We start from the raw sequence: 23727 nt of genomic DNA, 5'->3' as shown, positions 1-23727 counted from the left end.
ATGATAAAGGAGCAATGCCGTCAGACTATCAAGCAGCTGTGAAATATTTATATATATATGTTGTTTTCTTATCTATAAAAATTCCAAACCATTTATCTTCACACTCAAGTGTTCACTTGAGTGTGAAGTCACTCCTACTAAGACATCCATCTTCATTACATTGTAATTTTGTGAGTGCAAATACATAACTTTGCAATCGTCCCATGTTGGAAACAATTTTAGTAAAACTCAGTGAGCAGGGTGTTTATCAGGCACAAAACCATTAGCTTAATGTGTTATATCACTACACGAGGAGCATGAAAGGAGCCATGGAGTGTAAGTATTGGCAGCTACAGTAAGAGATGTCTGCCACATTTTTTCTTACCACAGTATGAAATTCATATGTCACAAGAAAGTGTGTGCATAAGATAAATAAAAACACAGGTCCAATAAAGAATTTAACGAACAAATGCACTCAGTCCAATAAATATTTCCTGTAACTTATTTATTGCCTTTGTAGTATTGATTTGTAGGCCATAATAAAATGCAGTCCAACAATAACACAACAATAAAATCGCCAGACTGTTTAGATTAGGACAATAATCAAAGCAGCGTTTCTTTGCTTCAGAATCTGGATTCTGTAAAATCACATCATCCACAGCTTTTCTTTTCTTCTTTTATTTTCTTCATTCATTGTCCAGAATTTCTTCTCAACAGAAAACAAAAAAGGTTTTCTGTGTTTTTTTTTTCAGTTTAGTTTATTTGTTCCTTTCCTCTTTAATTATTTCCTTCCTTTCTTAAATGTCCAGTGAGCATTGCCATGTACAAAACTGCAATCCCTTATCCATAAAAAACCCGACTGCTTGCTTTTATTTCCTGAATGATATGAAAATCAGAGCACCCAGCGTCTCTCCAGCTGTCTCATATCGTCCATCATTCATCAGTGTCCATTCACAGAGAATAAAGTTGTAAGTCTGTGTATTTGTTTATGCCGTGCACTGTAAAAAGAGTTAGAGATGCACTGATAGATGTCCACTTGTTTCTTTTTGCATCTCACAAAGAATCACATTTGCGTGTTTGAGTCTAAAAAATAAAACATTGTCCATGCTGAGTCCATGAAAGTCTCATTTTTTTTAGCTCCTTCTCCAGGGCAAAGAGGACCAGATGTTCTTCTGCATCATCCATGAGGAGTCACCTCCTCCTGCCGGACATCATCTGATGTCATTCTGCACCATCAGATCATCATGGCTTTGGCTTCCCATCACACTGATCGGACTTCTTTTCTGTTACTGATGTTTTGAAGATTTGATTCCTTCTTGAGTTTCTATCAAGTGTAGCCTGTATAGAGATTATACCTCCTTGTCAGCCTCTAGGTACACATTGTCCACAGAATCATTGTAGCCATTTTATAATTGACACATAAATGATCCTTAGAGACTGTTTGTTGCAGAAACAGAAGATGCAACATTACAAGGGACTTCAGCAGGAACTGTCTCTCTGCCCCACCTTTGCCATTTCATGATCTTTGTGTGTCTTCATGCATCCCACTGCTCTGCTGTTCAGTTGTTGTAAATGAGTTGTTTTACTGCATGCTGTGTTTTCAGTCATGCAAAGCCATTTGTAAATCGAAAGGGAGCATGTCATGTTATTCCTCAAACTGCCATACCATGCAGAGCTCCGACTGATCATGATTTCTGTTAGGAATTTGTCAGCAGATGATTTTCTCCACTTATCAAACAAAGCAGCAGATTTAGATTTTATCTGTCTGCTATGAAGAGTTTTGTTTATTTTAAAGTAATTTCTGTTTGGACCAATACAATGCAAACCATGTGCAACCATTGTATTGTCATCTAAACACAGACTTCCAGCTCGCAAAACAATACAGAGAGCATTTTACATGGTATCATTTCTCAACGCCTCCATTAGTGCACAAAGTTTGTCATTTGCATCAGCGACAAAGCTCTTCATTGACTTTTCAGACTGTAACCAACTTAGTTACCAGGTTCCTCACCTGGATCAAGACCTTTTTATTTCCAGTTTTCTTTATTTCATTTTTACACTGGCTCACAAGGACTTCAGAACCGATTTTAAGATCTCTCTGATGGATTTTAAGGCTTGTATAATGATATATTCAGCAAAAACAGCATCACCGGAACAGTTTCAGAGGCATGCCTTCTGGAGGTTTTTGACCAGGTTTGTGGAGCACATCATTTCAAACACAAGATATATTCTGAAATTTAACCCTCCCATCACTGTAGCTGGCCAGCGCTTGGAGTGAACATCTGGCTTTCATCCTTGCACTCTAGGTCTCTTTTTATGATTATTTCATTTAGATTTGCGGCTATCTTCACATCAAAATGATTATTATTTCCTGGTTTGTTCCATCCCTTGTGGGTAAGGAGTAGTTGATGAAAACATTGCTCCAGACAGGATTTTAAGCTCTAAGGCTTAGATGGATCAATGGATGCACATGATTGCCATCATAATAAACTAAGGGTTGTACCATATTAGATGCAGGAGTCATCCAGGGTTGTACCAAAATAATACTGCAGTCAAAGGGTGCTGTTACAAGTTGGATATCATTGGAGAGGCTTTTTTTAAAGGAAACCCATCAGTCATAGGATTGTACCATCATAATATTGAAGGATTGCTGTTAAAAGTCATTGGTCGAGCCTTCATGGAAGTTGAGGGGTGCTCTCAGAAGTCGTAGGGTCGGACCATCATTGATGTAGAGCGTAGGGAGTAGCTGGGACCTCTGAAGTGGTGCCACTTGATGCCGTTGAGTTTCCTAATGTTGTGGCCAACTGTGTAGTAGATTCCATTCAGGTTGGAGAAACCACAGGCATCAAACCACCAACCTGATGAAAGGAGATGTGGTGTGAGGCAAAGATGGTGGGAGATTCAAGAAGAGGGAGAATAAGACAAAAGGAAAGATCAGAGAGAAGAGAAAGGAGGGATAGGGAGAGAAGGGAATACAAATAACTATTTTAAAACCACTAAGGAGCAGTATCTGCAATTACGGGAGCAGTTTATCACCATTTATACTTGGCTGTATGGTTCTGTTCTGAACGCCTCCCTTTAACCTGAAAATGTCTGAGAATGTCTGAGAAACGAGCAGCAGAACAGATCTGTTTACTAGACCTGATACTGAGTTCAGTCAAAGTTTAAAAGTGAGAAGCTGGGATGGGCATAGCTTGTAAGTTAGCTTGCAGAGGAAGCAGCAAAGTTAAGCAGGTTCAAACAGCTTAAAGAGCACATTCTGTGTCAGATCTGTGGACTAAACTAATAGACAGGAATCCTACAATCAACCAGCTGATGTAGGAAGACACCAAGATCAGTTTAAGGACTGAAATGCAGGCTGTGCTTGACAAGGTGGCCTGTCTGAACTAATGTCATGCTGTTGGGTCAGTGGTTTAATCCACCACTGCTTCAGTCTGCATGTTTAAGATGCACCAACATGAGATCTGGGTGTGTGTCATATAAGTGTGGACAGGGTAATGTATAGAGGAGTGTGTGCCAATGAGTGAATGTGGCTTTTGGTGCTCTGATGGTTGTTTAACTTAATTAACCCCTTTAACTGTAAGACAAGGCATGTTTATTTGTACAGCACAATTCAACAAACAGGCAGATTTAAAGTGCTGTGTGCTCTAACGTTTAGTAGAGCAAAATGTTTAGTTTCTATAAAATATTTTGTCAAAGATTAGTGGACATACACCTGCCTGAGCCATCTCTACCACTTGGTTTGGGTATGTAATGCTAATAGGAAACGTTTGTTATCCCACTACTATTTTAAGTTTTGAGCATTCAGCTATTGTTAATATATTATTAAATATTATTTAAACTATTTATTAAAAAAAAGATTTTTATTTTGTCCCAAGGAAGTGAAAAAAGGAAACATGTTTCAATAGCTTTTTTATTATTGCAAACATTAAATAGTTATTACTATACTGCTCAAACTGCAAGATCTGGATCCCAAAGAGTAGATTAGTTGTAGCTGTTTTCTTCTTATTCTCCCCTCTTGTCAGCATTAAGGATGCTTGTATTACTTGTATAAATTAAATGGATGGATGGATGGATGGATGGATGGATGGATGGATGGATGGATGGAGTAAAAGATAACTATTTTCTTTATAAATCTGACCAGTGTCTTTGATGCTTTATACTTAATGTGACTGTACCGCTCCCTTTCTTTTGTTTCATTCATTCTATTTAGATGAACTTCTAATTAAAAATGGCGTCTTCATCAAAAACAACTCACTCCTTCCCCTTTGTGATTCTTAATCTTTTAAAAAAGCTATGTAAAGTTTAAAACTAGAACAAAAAGTTTGCAGTCATGCTTAAAATAAAACAAAAGATCTCTCATGATTAAATTAAACAATCAAACCACAACTTCTAGTTTAGCTTTTGAAAAAGTGATTGATCTCTTTTTATCATAATCATAAGATGCCACTTGTCAGAATAATGGAAATAAATTCTGTTTTAGGAGCTCAACTCATGATTTTTTATTTTTTTACTTTTGTAAGAACAGCCCAGTAACACAAATGCTTTTTAAAATAAAACAATAGAAAGCTTGATAATGTCCATGCTCCATGTTTTGAGTTGGATGAGCGACATCTGGTACATGTATTCTTACAATTTGTAATGGTGTAATTCTCAAAAGAATTATAAAGCATACATAAACATTAAAAATGGTTTAATAGTGACCAGTAATATGTCAAAGTTGGAACAATCCAACAGGGTAATTTACTTTGTGACACGTGTCTGAAAATGATCCTGATATTCCTCAAAGATCAGGCTAGTTTCAGTTTTATCTGCAGTGTTACTTGTAATAACTGATTTCGTCCCCCTGAGGAAAACTGTGTTATTTTTTGTCTTTTTTTCACCCACTTTTTGTTCTGCATTACATCATTGATCTTTTTTTATTATTTCATTTCTTTCTTTTTTGTTATCGCCACTTTTTTTCTTTTTCTTATTCTGTAAATTGCTGTGATTTTAAATGACTCACTGACTTATTGGAGTATTTTCCTCAGAGAGCTTGAGGTTTTACCAGAACCATTAACTTAATCGGCGATCACGAGCCCATCGAGGGGAGGCTGAAGCGAGCCAAAGAGCTGTTTGTGTTGGCGTTGGCTCAAGGTGAAGGGTAGTGCACTGAGGGCTGACAGAGAGATGTCTGACAGACCAGAACTATCTGAAAAATACCACTAATTATTATTATTCTCCACCATCAAAACAGGCATTTTTGGAATTATTTTGCTTATTTATTGTGATTTATTATACTTGTCTGATGGGAAGTTAGAAAGGTTTTATTGAACAAATTAAACTCTTATCTGTGTTGTTCCACTTAATGAAATCTCATTTAAACAGAACATGTTTGTAAAAGTTTTCTAAATTTACGGATTTTATTAGGAATGTGTAAGCTACTCTGTAAAACAGACAGTCTGCAGTAACTTTACCTCCACTGAGCATCAGGGCACATTTGCAGTTGTTACAGTTGTCGTTGTCCTGGTCTTGGGTGCTGAAGCCCATCCCATGGGCGGACAGGCTGCTCTGCTTTCCTGCTGTACCACTGTAACCTCTCAAATACAACCTGAGCGAGAGGAAAAGGCATGAAAAAAAAAGTATATATATGCAGTCATATTTATGTACAGGAGCAGAAATGTGTTTTGGTGAATCATGCTAATGCTTTAGGAACTTCTTATCCATCAAACAACAGCTGGTGGGAGCAGGTTTATTTGTGGCTCATATTTAATGGATGAATGTGATTCAAAGGGGTTCACATATGCACAAAAATACAGAAAAGAGCATAAAAACTTAAAGTTTACCCTCCTACAGTTTAAACTGTGGTAAGATGAAGTTAAACTGTCCCAGATTACCTTAAGGGGATGGATGTTTTTCTTAATGTGCAAGTAAACCAGAGATGTATTGAGGTTCATGACCATTTAGTGATTTCAGACAAGTGGGAGGATTTTACGATCCATCCATTGACATAGTTTGAACTGGTTCAAGGCTTTAAAAACCAGCAAAACATGTCAAAGTTACATTTTTATCTCTTTATTATTTTTTAATCAAGAAGGTGAAGAATCCATCAAAACACTGCAGATGTTTGTTCTTTTATTCAATGTACAATGTACTTTGATTATTTACTAAAATTTTGTTCTGACTCAATAACTACACCAAAAATTCTGGCTGATAGTCACGACTGAATTTTTAATGCAGGTGACCAAAAGAAGTAGTAGTAATAATAATATAACAAAAAAACAAAAACAAAATAATAATAATAACAGTAATAATAATAACGATAATAATAATAATAATAATAATAATAATCTTGTGGCAGACTGACTGAAAAGTGAAAACTGTGATCATTTTCTTTTTTCTGGAGCACAAGTGAAAACAAGATGTCCCGAAATCTGTAATCTGGTCCCACAGAGCCATAACCTCAGCATCATGAAGTCAGTCTGGGTTTACATGAAGAGACAGAGTTCACTGAGACTAACTAAGTCCACACGAAAACTGCAGCAAAAACAGCCTACCTGCCAAAAATATCTAAAACTGTGTACAAGTTCAGAGGAGAGCTGGTACTGTTTTTAAAGCAAACACAGGCTTAAAATCTAGCATTGCTTACATTTTAAGCAACACTATAAAAGTGTGTGGTTCTTGAAATGATGTGTAGCTTTGTGTCTTTGAATCTTTGGTGGCCTCTGAGGGAGCGGGACAACAAATTTAGATATACAATGCAAGACTCTGGATATAGGTTTGCTTTTACAACACATCCCACAACTGTAGGGGGAGCCAAAGAATAAAAGATTGCTAAATTCTCTAGTGATACTCTCCTTCGGTTCTCATTTCTATGATTATTTAAAGCATTTAAATAAAAACAGATAGTTTTGAAAAGAATAGCACATCCATTCATAATCTAATGTACAGAACTTCTCTGCAGGTCTGTGAGATAAAAGCACTTTAACCAGCAGATCTGCAAAAATAAACTTACATAAAATATAGACAAGAAAACCAAACAACACAAACAATGGGTAGCATCTCAATTTTTCTGCATTTGTTTCTCACACATGACTCAAAACTTTGAGTTCATGCAATTTAACTGACAAAAATAATCTGTGTAAATGCATGATTGTAATGCTTGCAATCATTTTTCAAACAGTAACTTGAAATAACAGTTACCTGCAGCTTTAAACAACAGATTAGACATGTGCTGACAGAACAAGTTGCCATATGATGCTTCAATTTTCTACTCAGAGTGTTATCATCATGCACATCATTTCAGAGGAGTGTTTTTGGTTATATTATTTTTTTGGTTATATTTCAGTGAGAGTCATAGTAAGTAAATGGAAAAACACTGTCAATTAGCACTCTGTCTATGTTTTGCATGTGCGTTATTATCTGTACAATATGGCAGCTGTCACCTGTAGTGCTGTTTCTCGCTGGCCAGTTTGAATCGATCATACTGGGAGTAAGTGGAGTTTCCCTCCCAGTCCTTTAAATCCACTCTCATCGAGTACTGGCCCTGACTCGTCAGTAAGTACAAAACTTCATTACCCAGCCAGTGTTCCCCCATCACATCCCCAAAACCCTGCAGGGAGGGGACAAGAAGGCAGCAGGCATGATTACACACAGATTTTCTCAACATTTCTTAATATTTGTCAGGATAAATCACTCTCACTCTGAGGCCAACTGACCATTTTGTACTCCCACCAGCTCCTCTGGAAATCAACACTGCCATTAAAGCGCCGCTGGAAGACTGTCCAGCCCCCGCCGCTTGTCTCCATGTCACAGTACACCTTTGGGAGGGAGAAAGGAACGCTCTTGACAACAATGTGGTAGAAATTGTCAATTCTATATAAATTATTTCAAGAAGAAAGTTGAAGTGCTAAGAAAAAACTCTTTTGGTCTTTCAGTTTCGCTCAGATGATGACTGCATTTTAGCTGCCATCATCAGGGAGATGTGGGTGTAAGGTTACCAACCACATAACACAGCAACTAAAAACATCAATACAACATTCAGGGGTGACACTCAATATTTTCAGCTTATTGTAAGAATCCTATGCCACCGTGCACTGCAATGTCTACATCTCAGATGTCACATGCCACCAGAGCTTTTCACGTGATCAAACAACTTGATCGGCTCCCTTATATCAAGTTTTAATACATTACATCCTTTCTGTGTTACACATACATGTAATACTATCACATCTGTCTATTACCAGGGACCATTTTCCATCAAAGGGTTATTGTCTGGCTTCTTATTGGCTTTCAAATCATTTCACAACATTATTGTTGTTTAAAAGCAAAAGCTTTTAGTTTGTCTCTAGTTTTTTTATTTGCGCATTGGTCTTTACTGTATTTACATGCACAATCAAATAAAAGGTTCATTGTCTGAAATAAGACATGTTTGAACTCAATTTGTGTAGGAATTTGATTGATACCTGCACAGGTTCAGTCCTGTTGCCGATGTAGATATGATATAGACCGTTCACAGAGTGTCCGGCCTTGTAAGCATCGGCACAATCTTTCCACATCTGGCTCCGAGGAGGTGGCCCTTCATGAAAACACACATGAGCATGTAATACAGTAAAAGAATTAGCAACTAGCTTCTCTAGGTGACTGTGTGGGCATGTACCTGTAGTGGCCACCATGTTAATGAGGGTGTGGACAGACTCCATCAGCTGGGCCTGCTGCCTCTGCAGAGCGGTGTTGTTGCTACTGGCGACTCTCAGCTGCCTCTCTAAGGACTCTATTGCCATCATCTGAGTCCTGACCACAGACTGAGAAAAAAAGTTGTGTTTAATCACTGAGTGCTTGTCTGTGGTGTCTGCTGAAGTACTCGCATTTGTTCATCAGCACATGAAGGTATAAATAATTCTTATCCCCATTTTGTTTTTTTACTTTTCACATGGGAAGCATTCCACTAAATTCATTTCACAAATTATATTTTCATATTTGAGTAAAAACAGCTGAGTCACATGGATACAGTAAGCCTGAATTAGTTAAAAAAATGACCAAAAAAAGTCATGTGTAGACTTACATCTGCTAAATTTACACCCATAAACTCAGCCTCTCATCGGCTGTCATCATGAACACTGAAAGATTGACTTTATAAATGTAAAATATGGCCATAAAAATATAAAATCTAAGGCAATACGTGATTTAATGACCCAAAAATCCTTCCTCAGTCAGTCCTGACAAGATTCATTTAACACATACACAGACACCTGTCCAAACACTCCCTGCAGATTATGTTGCTTTACTATAATAACACACAGATGTCAAATCAACTAACTGTACCTGAAGTCTGTTCTTCTCCACCCTCATGTCCTCCAGCTCTCCTCTCTGCTGAGACTCCAACATCTGAACTTTGTTCTCCAAACGACTGAAAGACACAGCAAGAAGACATCTCAACACTCAGTTAAGAGTTTAGTTATTTTTGCTGCAACTCCAAAAAGTCCACAAGAAATTCTTTGAGTTTGAAGTTTTCATGATTGAAACCAAGAAGCTGTCGACATCAAATTAAAAAAATATGTCTGACAGCCTTTTAGGGCATTAAGCATAAACAGGTTTCCTAGCACAAAATCTTTAGTTTAAGAGGGTGGTAGTGTGATCAAGTGTAGGTTATTTATGAGATTTATTTAAAGTGAAAGCTCAGCATTGTCTTTAAAATCCAATCAATATTTAATATCCATTGCATTAAAAGAATGTAAAACAAAGGGAACTGAATTCTTGCTAAAATAAAGCAGTCCTAATTACCGGTCATGGTAAAAATAAATAAATAAATAAAATAAAGTTGGCTCGGTTTGAGGGAAGGGAATTCTAAATTCTGATTTAGTCTTGTTATCTTATTTTATTGGGCTTAGTGGCAATTTAAAAATCAGCTTCTTCTAGAGAACGAGGCACTGTCGTGTTCTCCAACATCTGGAATCAGGCTTTCATGTGTAAAGTCACAGGAATTCCTCTTTAAAAGAAGTACTTTAAGTTTAGTGAGGCAGCATCCTGCTCAGGCAGCATGGTGCAGCAGGGGTTATCACTGCGGCCTCGCTGGAAGAAGGTTTTAGCTTCAAAGCTGCTCGTCTCAGTTGGTTGATTCTGACCTGTAGCGAGCAATTTTGTTCCTGTTTGTGCATCAACCTCAGTATCAGTTCTTCACTGGGCAGGTAGGTTGCTCTATCATTTGGATCTCAACATTTTTAGATTTCTGAACAACTTCTTTTGGTTAAAATGCCTCACACATCATTTATAAATGCTACGCAGTAGTCTTCTGTTGATGGAAAAAGGTCACGAGTCCACAGTTTTTATATTTTCCCTGTGCCTGCACGGGTTTTTCTCTGAATCCTCCTGCAATCCATCAAAAGACCGGGTATGAAAAGGGATTTTCAGTGGAATCACATGAAAGATGACCAGTGTGAAAGAATGTAAATATATCATTAATGGAAACCAAACAAGATAAATGCAGCTTGTGTTTAAACAAAGTTGTGGCAACAGAAGCCTTGTCTGTATGATGTCCTTAAACTCTTACCATGACTTCACCAAAGATGACACAGCATGGAAAGTAGGAATGCCACAAACTGGCTGACATTCAGCTTGTTCACATCAGCTGACTGATCAGCAAATAGGATGAAGTCAACTGATAGAAGTGACTGGCGAACTGGATGCATCCTGGTTGTGTTGCATAGACTGCTTTAAAACTGACAAGATTCATCTACAAAAGCAGACAGAACTGGCTATTGGCCATCAGCCATCAATGGGTATTGGTATCAACCCAAAATTTAACAACTGCCACATCCCCAATGGAAAATAAAAAAATGGATTGCAGCTCTCTTACGACCCCAGTTCAGCTAAGGAAAAGCCAAGTAGCAACATTATCATCAGAATTAACTTCAGAAGGTGGAGTGATTTATTGATTAGTGAAATCTAATTGCTGTGAAGGTGTCCAGCTAAACAAAACTACAAAAGAAATACATTATAATAGTAGCTTCTCATGCTCCTGACTCAGAACGCTACAATAAATGGCCAAGACTAAACTAAGTATTATCACCAGCATTTTAATTCCCGTAGCTCAGGGATCCTCAGTCCTTGTACTAGAAGGCCGGTATCCTACAGGTGTGTCCCTGCTGCTATACACCAGAATCGGACTAAGAAGTCTGTGAATTACCGATAGATTTAAGTCAGGTGCAATGCAGCAGAGAAACTTCTAAAACCTGCAGGACACCAGCCCTTGAAGACCAGGATGGAGGATCCCTGCCCTAGCTCAACTTTTAATGATCACAACAGCGTTGACCACACTCCTCAGGTTACATGCTGATTAAAACTACCAGCTGCCTTTAATGGGTGTCAGCAGCATGCTTGAATAGTTGAGAAGACACAGGGATTGGTTGAACAGCAGACCTTCAGGCCAATCACTGACAGGGAAACACACAGCTCACCTGCTTGTCAGCTTATTTAACCTACATTACACATGCTTGAAATCTGGCTTTAACTTTACAATCACAGCCTGCTACAAATCACCCAGTAACATCATCTTACACTCCACTTGTTGAATTTCCCTCTGGATCAATAAAGTATCTATCTATCTATCTATCTATCTATCTATCTATCTATCTATCTATCTATCTATCTATCTATCTATCTATCTATCTATCTATCTATCTATCTATCTATCTATCTATCTATCTATCTATCTATCTATCTATCTATCTATCTATCTATCTATCTATCTATCTATCTATCTATCTATCTATCTATCTATCTATCTACAGTATCTATCTATCTATCCATCCACACCCAGGCTCTTCAACTCTGGTCCTTGAAGACCATTGTCCTGCAGGTTTTAGGTGCTTCCCAGCTGGTTTATAAAATAAGCTAAAATCCCAGTCTGTTGCTACCTTTAGATAAATTCTAGGTGATTCTAAACTGTGAATAATTCCCTATTAATCCTGGGTTTAAAAGCCTAAAGTATTAACCTGAGGGTGGGTTGTTATCAGTCTGTCTGATGGTCTGTTCAGTGTATGTCTCACTCTTTGTGAAGTGTCAGATGAGATCCCAAACAGGACCACGTTAAAGTTTAAAACTGCATATTTCCATTCTGAAACAACAACAAAAACAAACAAAATTCAAAACAAAACTCACTGTTGGAAAGAGGACAAAAACAGTAGACAGTGGTATTAAAGTCAGACGTTTTATAGACTCAACCATCAGTAACTTCCTCCCTGTAATGTTATTACATGACTACTTCCTTTGATCGCATCATTATTACTTCAGCTGCCATAGAAACGTAAGCGTAAACACATTGTGGAGAGGTAACTAAAACAAAAGTTAAGGATGAATAAAAGCTCTAGTAACTAATGTTGATCAGACATGAGGACAGATTCTCTCAGAATCCAAGAGAAATGCTGTCTTTCTTGCCTGATGTCCAATTATGTGTAAAACTTTATGGAAGAGGTCAAAATGGAAGCCACCCACAGCTTCACAGTGGGTAATTTGAACAACCGACCTCAGTTTTCACATACTTTTTCTAACCTAGTAGAAATGACTATACAAAAAGAAGAAGAGGAATGTTGAGGGAAGAAGGAACACTAACATAATCACATGAACATGGAGCTGGCGTACAGGGCTGAGACAAACCCAAACTGTTTACACACCAATTTTGAAATAGACCAGAGGTTGCGACTCCTGATTTACTCGCTCTTGCTAAAGAAGCCGTAACAGTAAAATAAAGATTAATAAGTTGACCATCACTCTTCCTGCCAGGTCACACCACAGCTCTCGTTATCTCTGCAGCTGAACCAGCAGTAAAGCTGCTGAAAATAGACTCCAGCCCACAGTTAGGTCAACAATATACGAGCCAAATGAATGAAACCCGATGAAGGAGTGGCAGCAGCTTCAGAAGAGAATGTGGGCCATGTTGGAAATTTCTAGTTCACACTCCTTCCTCTGGATCTATATTAAGAGCAGAGAGCAGAGTGTGGTGCTCTGGAGGTTCAGTGTCTTCTTCTCTGATGTTTTCAAGGTAAAGTCACAACCGTAGTGAGTGTTTCACATGAGTGAAGTTGTGACAGTTAAAGACACAGTCTGCTGGTGAATATTAACAACATACAGTTTTAAGGCATTTTAAGAAAAACATGCTCTGCACATTGTGTGCAAATCAGAGCACTGCAGCTGTGTTGTTCTCTAAAATCCTGCTGTGTTTTTAACTCGTTGTTCTCAGTTTAGTTGTATTTAGTTGGTGTTGCTCACCAAGTCCTGGACAGAGTAAAGTGACGGTATAAGATCAAAAGTTATAGAATCAATGCAAAAGTTAAAAATAAAAAAGAGAAAAAAAGAGAAATATATACACTATGGACTGGCAACCTGTCCCGTGGGCCCCTGCCTCTTGCCTAGTAGCTGCTGGGATGAGGTCCAGCACTACTCACACAAAGTTAGGGATATGCAGCTTTTTGCCAGAATGAACCTAAAACGCACTTTAACCTTTACAAGCGACCTTAATTGAACTTTCTATCAACTTTTGAATGCACGTGTACAACTTTTCAATGTTTAATTACTTACTGTACAGCATGCTGTTCTCTAACAAGAGAGGAACCATGATGGGACCACTAAAATGTTCTGGTTCAATCACATCTTGTATTTAAACAGTCTTCTCCATCATGCGGCCCACATTTTGACATCATGAAATCAAGAAAACTCATGAAAGTTATTGAAACATTTTATGTTATCAGTTGTTAGCTTTTATTTCTGTAATTTTTTTAAGATTTATGATGCTATATCAGTGTAGCAGCAACTTTTTATATTTTCTGTAAATTCCACCTGAGAGCTGACAAGTTGACAAGCCAATATTAAAGTCACGGGTGAAATGAAAGGATGGTATAAAAAATGAATGTTACACTAACATCATGTCAGGAATAAAGGACATTTAATCCATGCAGTGATCATTGATTCATCTTATTACAAGAAATGCTGCCAACAGTGGGTAAATCACAACATAAACCACCTTGTTAGAGAACAGCGTGCTATGCAATAAGTACTTAAACCATGTGCACTCAAAAATTTAGAGAAAGTCAAATTAAAGCAGTTTAGCTACACTCTGATGTCATACAAGCTCAATATCCCAAACTTTTTGTGAGTAGTGTATATATGATTTCTGATGTTCATATACTTGATACACAGAAAAAGTAATGTAACATGTGTTAATATCAGCAGTAACTCAGAGAAACTGAGTTACTGCTGAAGTGTAGGCAACGGGAGTCAGACGTGATCCTCCATCGTGTTCTAAAATGTGGCTGATTTCCACACGAGCCATATTTTCTTACACGAGCAGCTGAGACTTTGGTCACATTAGGAACTAAAACACATTATCAGCTCCTGTTTGTGATGGCTATGATCTGAACAGGGAAACATTTTTCACTCTGATGTAGACTGATGAGCCTCTGATGGCTGTGGTGCTGTGGTTAAAGCAGCAAAGTGTGTGATTTGTATGCATATGAGTGTGTGTTCTTTGATTACAAAACTATGTAAACTGAAAATGTGTGTGTGGTGTGTTAAAAAAAAGCTGACACAAAGTAAGGTCAGCCTGTTCAGTCATGGTAATTAATTGTGGCATCGGTATGTACACAAATCAACCTGTCTAAACAAACGTTCATTGTTGTCTGGATCTTAATCTTTACGGACAAATTAAAGGATTAAACACTCCTCTGTAGAGAGAGTTTTCCACCTCGAAGGTGTTTTGAGAGAACGTGCATATAAATTCATGTGTTGCCTCCCTGGCTGCTCTGGCAGAGTGGAAATGAACATGTGCAGCGATGGTGAAAACAGAGATGTTTGGGTTAGCGGGGGTCAGCTGTGACCTCTGACAGATGACGGCTGTCTATGTGACTGTGGAAATCATTCCATCAAAATGATTCGTCTCAACTAAACATTGGTTTTGTAAAATAAATAAATAATTAGAAAATGCACAAATGTAGCTTTGAATTAAGGATTGCAGTCTGGATGGAAAGGTTTGGAGAGAGTTTAGTTTTACTAAGTAACAGTTTGTTTTTTTAATAATGAAACCAAACCTTTTCCACATCAGAGGAAATGTACCCCCACCCACCAATAAATACGGAAATAAATTAAAATAAAACAAAATAAACACATGTATGGGTGTCTAAATCTAGAATTTTGATCAATAAATATAATTTCAAGCTTCTATATAGTAAGTGAAGTATTGGCTGACTCTACAAGCAGACTATTATTATTATTATTATTATTATAAGTTTATGAGATAAATAGAGTTTTAAAGACACCTACTGAGGTGATGCTGATGTGTTTATTGTCAGTGAGCAGATTACAAAGAAAAGAAACACTTTTTTACTGCTGATGAAGTACTTTCTCAGCTATTTGTCAACTGTCATTCAATATGCAAAAGAGATGAGTAAATTTACTTCCATCATAAAGTCTCATTCAACATTTTTCTCATTAACTGTTTGTCTTTATCTCTAACTGCTTCCAAGCTACAGTCTTTTGAATTTTTGATTTCCAAATTTAACATTTTCTTTGAAAAACTCGGGTTAACACAGTAAAACAGATCCATTAAGATATCTGAAAATTTTCTGTATATAATTATAATGTTAGTTTAGAAGAGTTTCATTTTGCATTGATTTAAATGTTTCAGTGCTCAAAAAAAATCTCGTCCTCTACTCTTGGGTAGAAACTTTTATAATTTTCTCTGTTTTTGCTGCTATTTTAAAACCCCATTACTAAAGTTTGGCCAATTTTCACACCTTGGCACCCCGTTACAAAACTAATTGGGCTTGCATCCTGTTTCTTCTCTGAGCTCCCCACAGCCTGTAAAAGTCAGTCCGATGTTTGCTCTTAATATGTCCCTTTCTCTCTTTTGTCTCATTGTTTCCTCTGACTATATCCTCTGGCATGTCTTTGCTGAATAAGGTACGGTGCACATTTAAATTGGCAAGTGATATTGATGAAATCCAGTTGCTGGCATGTAACATGGTGCTGTAAAGCAGACACATGTCATGTGATGCCCTCAGCTTAAAGTTGGGAGTTTTTCAATCTGTTATGAAGTGCTGCTTTAATGATGAAAAAAAAAAATTAACATTGGTAATTTGTAAGCACCTGCAGGTGTTTCACAAAACTTATTTTTATGTCCTCTATGAAAAGGCTTCTTTATTTAGGCTATTTTTAATTTTCATACTGATTCTGTTACAGATCACACACATCTAGAATTACAATAGCTCTTACTGGGTAATTATTTATGTTTTTCTTGTTGCTAATGCTTGTTGAATCAAAGATAACCCTCACTCAGTGAGGATTTGCAGAACCAAAGTTTACATCTGATATTCACATACATATTTGTTTCGATCTGATCATAAACAGACAACACCAACAGATGCATTCAGGTTGCATTTAGGTCTGATAGCTCTAGCCACATTTTGAGGTGGTTTAGATGGAATTTGATTTTCATGTTTTAGTCTTATTACATACTCTAACCTTTGGCATTGTTGTCAAAATACAGATATCAGTGTGATTCAGGCAGATTTTAAACATGTTAATGTCTATCATTTGAGATATTGTAGAAATATCAGAAGACACACTGATGTGTTATGTTTAGCATACCTATTATTTATATATAAAGAAGAGAAGTGCAGTCCAGTAGTCACTCAAGACAGACATAAACATAACTTTCCTCTTGTTATCAGATCAGATACATGCTTAGGGCAGCTGGACATGAAGCTGCAAGGCCTGCACATGAGTGCAAAGCAAACCAAAGGCCACTGGATGCTGGTTCCAAAACAACCTTACTCCATTGATTAACATTTAAACAAAAATCAGTTCAGAGCTCTCTTATAATTGTGCTGTTAGCTTTTCTGACAGTAATTGCCCCATTAATGAGAGGTTATGGTAAATAGTTTTGATGTCAGCTATGCTGGTTGACAGCTGTGATTGACAGCCGGCCGCCTGCTGCTCTCCTGTTCCTGAGCTCACCCTGTTTAAAACTTTTAAAGCTTTTGTTTAAAATATAAAGGCACTCAGCTCTGCTATCCTCAAGGTTAATGAGTTACAAGGTCATGCCACATAGTATTTCAGCCTAATACCCTAACTGACTGATGTTAGTTGCTGCTTGATGAGAAACACACATGTTAAGATAAGACTTGAATGTAGTATAGCAAACCACCCACCCCCTGTCCTTTCCCCTGCAAAGATACACAAAGCCTAGAAGGTTCTTTAATAGCTGGTGCACATTCCTGCTATATACATGTAGTCTCCAAAACTCACTGCTTAACCCATGACAGTTTTTTATAATGTTGTGTTTAAAAGTGAGAAACTATATCAAACTGACTGCTATTTGAAATTAAATTCACTTAGTGTGGGTGGATCTAATATGTCAACGAAATAGACACAGCTTTGGCATTTTAGAGCTATTAATAGCATGTGTTTCTACAGAACGTGGTTACTCCATAATGTATTAACAGACTAATTCAGTTTTGATATAGGGGACACCCCCTTCATGAAGAAAAATGCATGAGACAGACTTGACAGATCACAACAAACATAGTTGCAAAGTTTATTACAGAGGCAACGAGGTCATTAAAAAAAAGCAGATAGTTGACTCATTTAAAAGTAATTCAGACCATTATCCTGGTTTTATAGGCGTCCATTAACCTAATGAGCTTGCACATACACTCAGATCTGGCAGTGACAACACTTTTACATGTTTGTTAGCATAATGTGGCTAAACTAGCTAATGCTAAGTAGTCTTTTGTTTTGAGGTAGTGGCTGTGTTTGAAGAGAATGAAAGACAACAACAGGTAATGTTCTACTTTAAAGTTAAAAAGATTTTGGTGAAGCTGTAGCTTATTTCAGCCAAACATCTGAAACACAAATGAACATGTGATAGCACATCCTGTTCCATCCATCCTCAAGTGCTGCTTGTCACTTCAGTTGCTGCTGTCATACTGTTTCATACTGTGACATTTATTTTATCTGTGCACCTACTCTACCACCTTATCAACACATTTTTTTCTTTCTATGCGGCTGCAGGGTGTAAAAAGATATGCGCTCCCTTAATGAGTTGTGTCACTGACACATTGAGGCGTTAACACGCTCATAGAAAATCTCTCACACACTGTCAAGCTACTGTTTCTAAATCACTTTCACACACACACACACACACACACACACACACACACACACACACACACACACACACACACACACACACATGCTGTCAAGCCTCTGTGTTTATATTATATCTGTTACTGTAAACAGAGAACACACTTGATAATCACTCTGCATGTTTCACCGCACACTGCGGCGTCCAAGTTCACCTCACGATGAAAACTAGTGAAAATATTGTGATTCCAAATATTTAATGTGTTTCACTACAACAGCGGTGGACTTATTTCCACCATCTGCACTTGCTTTTATTTCAAATATTCTCACTGATAAGTTAGCTGATACTACCGTGTAGCTGGTATTGTTTTCCCCTTCTGAGTCTCTGTGTGTGCATATGTGCAAGTCATTAAAGCAAAATGTGCTCCTAGAGACACCTACTGTAGAGGGAAGTACTATATGTGTGGTTTTGAGTACTTTGGCAGATTTTTATACGTCTGGCTTTCTGTGTTCAGATTTTGACAACATGAGATGTAAGAAACTGTCTGAAACTTTACAGGTGAGATCAAAATGAAAGCTGAATTTGAAAAAGGGTATCAGATGTTCATGTTTTGAGTGCTTAATACTTTACTAATGTTGCAGAAATAAATAAGAACTCATGGGTAAAAAGGTCAACATGACAAGATGTTAGAGGAGCTCTCTAGTCTTCTGTTTTAATTTTTACCACCAAATTTAGGGTATAAATGTGCACATCTTCAATTAATTACAACCGTATATTTAAAAAATGAATTAGTTAATTTTTCTCCTAAACCCAAGCCAGTAATACATATATTTCATCTGGACTGAATTTATCTGTTGGTCTTATGTACAATTGCTAACACACAACAAAACACACGCAAGTACAGCTAGTAATTTGACAAGTAATTCATTTTAAGTCTTTAGTCTATGGACCAGATACAGGCTGACAAACAGGCTGACGTGCACCTGTTTGGTGTCAGGATGTAGGAATCGTTGCATGTGCATGAAGTTGGCGTCTAAAGAAAAGGTTATCCACATGTGTGTATCACAAATCAAAGTCAAATTTGACAATGACATTTATGCCACATAGACCCCAGCCAACTCCTGGGAACTCTCAACATTTGCCAAAGTTGACTCAAATCATCAGTAAAAGTCTTTGTTTTTTTTCCTACAGTGATAAATAAAGACTGTTTGAACTGTTCTCCAACATTATGAGACATGATATTTCTCTACCTGTTCTTGTCTCGCAGCTGGCTGATCTCAGTTGTTTGCAGTAAGAGCTCTTTTTCCAGCTTATTGGTGGACAGAGAATTCTCCAGAAGTTGGATCTCTATCCGAGACGTATGGTTCAGCACCTGGTGGAAGAACAAAATCACACTAAACCAAGGAAATCTGCTTTGAAGACACAGGATAAGCATACAGGAAACTCACTACCTTGGCTTCAACCACGTTGAGTTTGCGTGTCTGCTCCGCCGTGTGCGTTAGGAGGTTCGTTCCGATCTCCAGCATTGTGGCAGTTTGGTTGTGAACGGCATGGGACTGTATGTTGGCAACGTCTCGCTTCAAGCTCTTCTGTATGAAATTCTCCAACTGCAGACAAATGTTGATCATTATGAAGCTTAGATCACAGTATGTTGTTAGACTGTAAACTGGAAAGGAGCTAAAACAAAAAATAATCAAGTGTAAAACAATTGTGTAAATTTCCTGCCTGATTTGTTGCCAGAATTATTCAATAATATCAATTTGCATCAGATTGTAAGATGAAATCCTTAGTCTACTGCTAAGATTAAAGATTTAAAGGTGACTGTCTTGTTCTCACTTGCCTTTTGTCACCTAATGCATCTGCATCTAGTGGCTTCTCTCTAGTTTTTCTTCCTGTTTTTGGTTATCTTGTTAGGACTTACTAAAATTTCCCAGTCTGGGATTAATGACGTTTGTCTGATTCTTACATTATTTCAAACAGCAGAGCTGTGAGAGCTTTTGTTGCCTTACATAAGTATAACTGAAATTCTTATGGTTCTTATGGTTATCTTTCGGTTTTAAGATGAAAAAAAAAGGAATTGCATGCTGTCACACATCATTTTATGTTGTATTTTGATTGCTTTTTTTATTTTTCAAGATTTTGTAGCTGTATTATGAGTCTGTTTAATTTTGACTGCTTTCTGATTTATTACTTTAAGTACTAGTCACACATATTAGTATTCAGTCAGTGTGTCAGACAGTTTTAGATGTAAATGTTTAGTAAGATTTTTACAAAACATTAGGTGGTGATCATGAAAGAAAAAGGGCTACAGAAAACGTAATTATTGCAATTAAGTTGTACCATTTAAGGACTACAAAGTTAAGCACAAACATTTTTTGCAAAACAAGAGCATGTTTTAATCTAAACTAAACTGACTGACCACGTAACCTCACCACACACTCAGCCTTAACTCTGTTTAAAAGTTACAAAAACTATGAGCAGGAGGAAACAAAAAAGCCTGAACGCGAGTTTAGGCTCTTTCCAGAAGTTTCCAGAAGCTCTGCAGTGAGTTGTTGTATTCTTAGCTCAGAAACCACCCACATCAAACTCAGCAAATCCAACATGTATACTGAAACATGTCAGGAGGTCTGGTATATAAAGAAACAGGTCTCTCCATCTCTGGGAATATCAGCCAATGCCAGCTTCCATTGCCATGCTGTGACCTTCAGCTGCTGATGAATAAATAATCTGTCTATCCAGCCATTTATTCATGCTTCTGACTCCACATCCTCAGGATATCAGTGCCACTGAGAAGCAAAAGGAGTTGATAAATATACTGCTGGGCCAACAAACAGATTGGTCCCACTGGGAAGGCCGGTTACCAACGAGGCCAAGTTCAGGCTACAACACCGAGACCACATGTTCTGGTGTGGATTACTTTTCTAACAGGGATCCCAATGAAAAAACTTTATCACTCCGCTTGTTTTACTAAGATGCTGGCTTTAGAGAATGAGATTGGAGTTGGGTGATGTCTCTTTAAATTCATTTATGATTGAGATTCATTCAGTTTATCTTCTATCACTTGTCACATTTTATCACAAAGACTTTTAGATGATTTTGGATCTATAAAAGAAAACCAGGTAAATGCATCTTCCACCTAATTGACTGATTGTTTCAAAACTCATCATCATGCGGGTACTTTTTAAAAAACAAAATCTGACAATAATGCTGCTTATATGATGTTCTCATGTTGATCATTGTTAGAAGTTATCTGCCACTAATCATGTAATTATCTTTTTAATCATAAAACAGCACAGACATCCCTGTAGATTGTTTATGTTTGCATTTTCTTATACCACAACTTATGCAACAAAGAGCATGGTTCAAGAATTATAATGAGTTACACAGTGATTTATCATGGTGATTTATATGCTGGTGTAGTGGAAGGCTGTGGACCAGATTTACTAATGGCTTGTCCGGATGCAAGCTCTGCTTTGACATCAAAGAGTTACAGTTGGGATTTGTTAGGGATGCATCACTGTTAGTAGGTGAAAGATCATGACAATATGAAATGGAGGTGATAGGTAAAAGTATACAAGCAGCATCTATAAAGGGGTAAAGCGCTTCTAACTCTTTCTCACCCGTGTGTGAAATAAAATGTTAACTGTGATAGAACTACAAAGGAAATCAATTTCATATATTTTATTATTGTGATAAGTTTTGAAAGTATTTGTCCATTTTTTCATAACTGAATCATATGTGAACATATTTCATATTTGTAGCCGTATACTAACATTTTTTCACTGTAAATATAGACCATAAAACAATTTGTGAGCGTTTGTCTCTTTTTCTTTTAGTGTTGTGAGCATTTGTCTTGTCTTGTCATGGAATCACACCTACTGCATCATTAAATTACAGCTTTCATGTTTGACTTTATGTTTATTTGTGCTACTTTGCTTGGAATTGTTCAGAGCAGTTGTAGGAAGTGTCCTGCAGAAATTAACCCTCCTGTTTGTGATTTGAAGCCACAAACTGATTTGTCGAAATTAGTAAATCTGCCTCTGTGTCTGTTGTTTTAAAATAGCGAGTGTGTCATATATGGGTTTCATCAGATCTTTAATTAGATCTTAAAATATTTGGTTGAATTTCAGTCCAGTAAGCAATGGAAGAAAAAAAAAAGAAAGTAAGTAATTAACTTTTAAATTGAGTTATTTATGAATAATTTTGTCAAAACAAAGTCAGAAAGACACCTTGTGAATGATATATTTCTGTTTCTGCTTTTGTTGGTATTGGTTTTATTAAATGGTTTCCACAATTTAAATAAACAGATTAAGTATTTTTAGGCAAAGTTTAATCAGAGCTGAAGCCAATCAAAACAGAGTGGCAGCTTGTTGTTAATAGTTTGGTGGGATTGTTAGGGGAATTAAATTAAAAAAAAAAAGAAAAAAAAAGTTAACTTTACTCTTCAGATATTTGCTAGTATGTGGGTCTTCCTCTTTTCTGAAATATGTTATTAAAATAACATTCATTTCTCTCTGTAAATGTTTCAAGTGCTCAATAATGTAAAGAAATCCAATCAGAACATGGTCCTGACCAGAAACCTATCACAGATTTTGATGTAATGCCTGTCTTTGTAATTATGTTTCAGTAAACTTGTAAAAGTGTTTCACTGGATGTAATAATGTTTTACACTTCCTGGCTACTGAATAGTCCAGTTATAATCTAATGAAATCCACATTAGTTCAGTTTATAATAACTGTGTATTAAAAAATAAACAAAAATCACAGCCTAGTTAAGGAAACTAACAAATTGCATCAAATCTTTTCATAGATTCAATCCCCCATCCTGAGCATGCACTAGCAGCAGGCAACAGTGGAAAGCTTAAGGGAAAAAAAAAGACGAACCCCCTTTTAACAGGAAGGAAACCTTCCAGAAGAACCAGGTTCAGGAAGGGCGGTCATCTGCCTTGACTGGTTTGCATTTAACTGGTGATTGAAAGCCAATTCATTCTTTGTTAATCATTTAATTAAACAGCTGTTTTTTTTATCGTGTTCATCACCCCACACGTATGTGGAGTGACTATGACTCATGCGCACAAACCAATTAAAGTCATAGAAGTGCTTTTATGTCCAATCTGCCTCAAGTATGATTCACATTAAACAAGCATCTCAAAATCATACAATATTTTTCAAGCGGGGAGATTTGTATCACAGTGGTCAGAAAACTAGGAGGCTTTTTTCCAGGACTTTCTTGTGAGTAAGTAAAGTGGGCTGGAGAAAGAGGGAAAATGGTCTGATGTTGTGACGCAGCGATAAGTTAATCAAATAATCAAACAAGGAGAAAATAGCTGGAACGAGCTGGTTCATTTCTTTTTCCTCCTGCTCTGCTTCCTGAGATGCTGTAGAGATAAACGTTGACAAAGGCCAAAACCTCCACCTCCACCTACAGCAGAACCAGAGGGGGAAGCTAAACACAAAGTAGCCACTTTACCTGTTTGAATATGAGCTCATTTGTACAGTGTGAACAAAAATTTCTTGCCTGTGTCGAAGTCGGGGTGTGAATAATCATGAGATTTAAAACTGAAAAATTATAGTAGAAAACAAACTTATTTTCTTTCTTTTTTCTCTCCAGAGACACAGTGTGCTGACTTTTTA

At 37.1% G+C, this 23727-nt stretch overlaps 1 protein-coding gene across 1 annotated transcript in view; it reads right to left on the bottom strand.

The window, feature by feature from the left end:
- Positions 1–463: 463 nt before the first annotated feature.
- Positions 464–23727, bottom strand: part of angpt4 (angiopoietin 4) — a 70407-nt gene continuing 47143 nt past the window's right edge. The window contains exons 3-11 of the mRNA XM_041981522.1: positions 19546–19701; positions 19345–19466; positions 9283–9367; positions 8618–8762; positions 8424–8536; positions 7677–7778; positions 7404–7570; positions 5436–5569; positions 464–2837 (exon numbers count right to left, since the gene is read on the bottom strand). Coding sequence (XP_041837456.1) covers positions 2677–2837; positions 5436–5569; positions 7404–7570; positions 7677–7778; positions 8424–8536; positions 8618–8762; positions 9283–9367; positions 19345–19466; positions 19546–19701 — 1185 coding nt within the window. The 3' untranslated portion in view covers positions 464–2676. The remainder of the gene's footprint in view (positions 2838–5435; positions 5570–7403; positions 7571–7676; positions 7779–8423; positions 8537–8617; positions 8763–9282; positions 9368–19344; positions 19467–19545; positions 19702–23727) is intronic.

This window comes from Melanotaenia boesemani, chromosome 3 (genome assembly GCF_017639745.1).
Source record: "Melanotaenia boesemani isolate fMelBoe1 chromosome 3, fMelBoe1.pri, whole genome shotgun sequence".
In the NCBI taxonomy this organism is placed as follows: Eukaryota; Metazoa; Chordata; class Actinopteri; order Atheriniformes; family Melanotaeniidae; genus Melanotaenia; species Melanotaenia boesemani.
The sequence above is the reverse complement of the archived record's forward strand: the minus strand, read 5'-3'. Positions and strand labels throughout refer to the sequence as shown.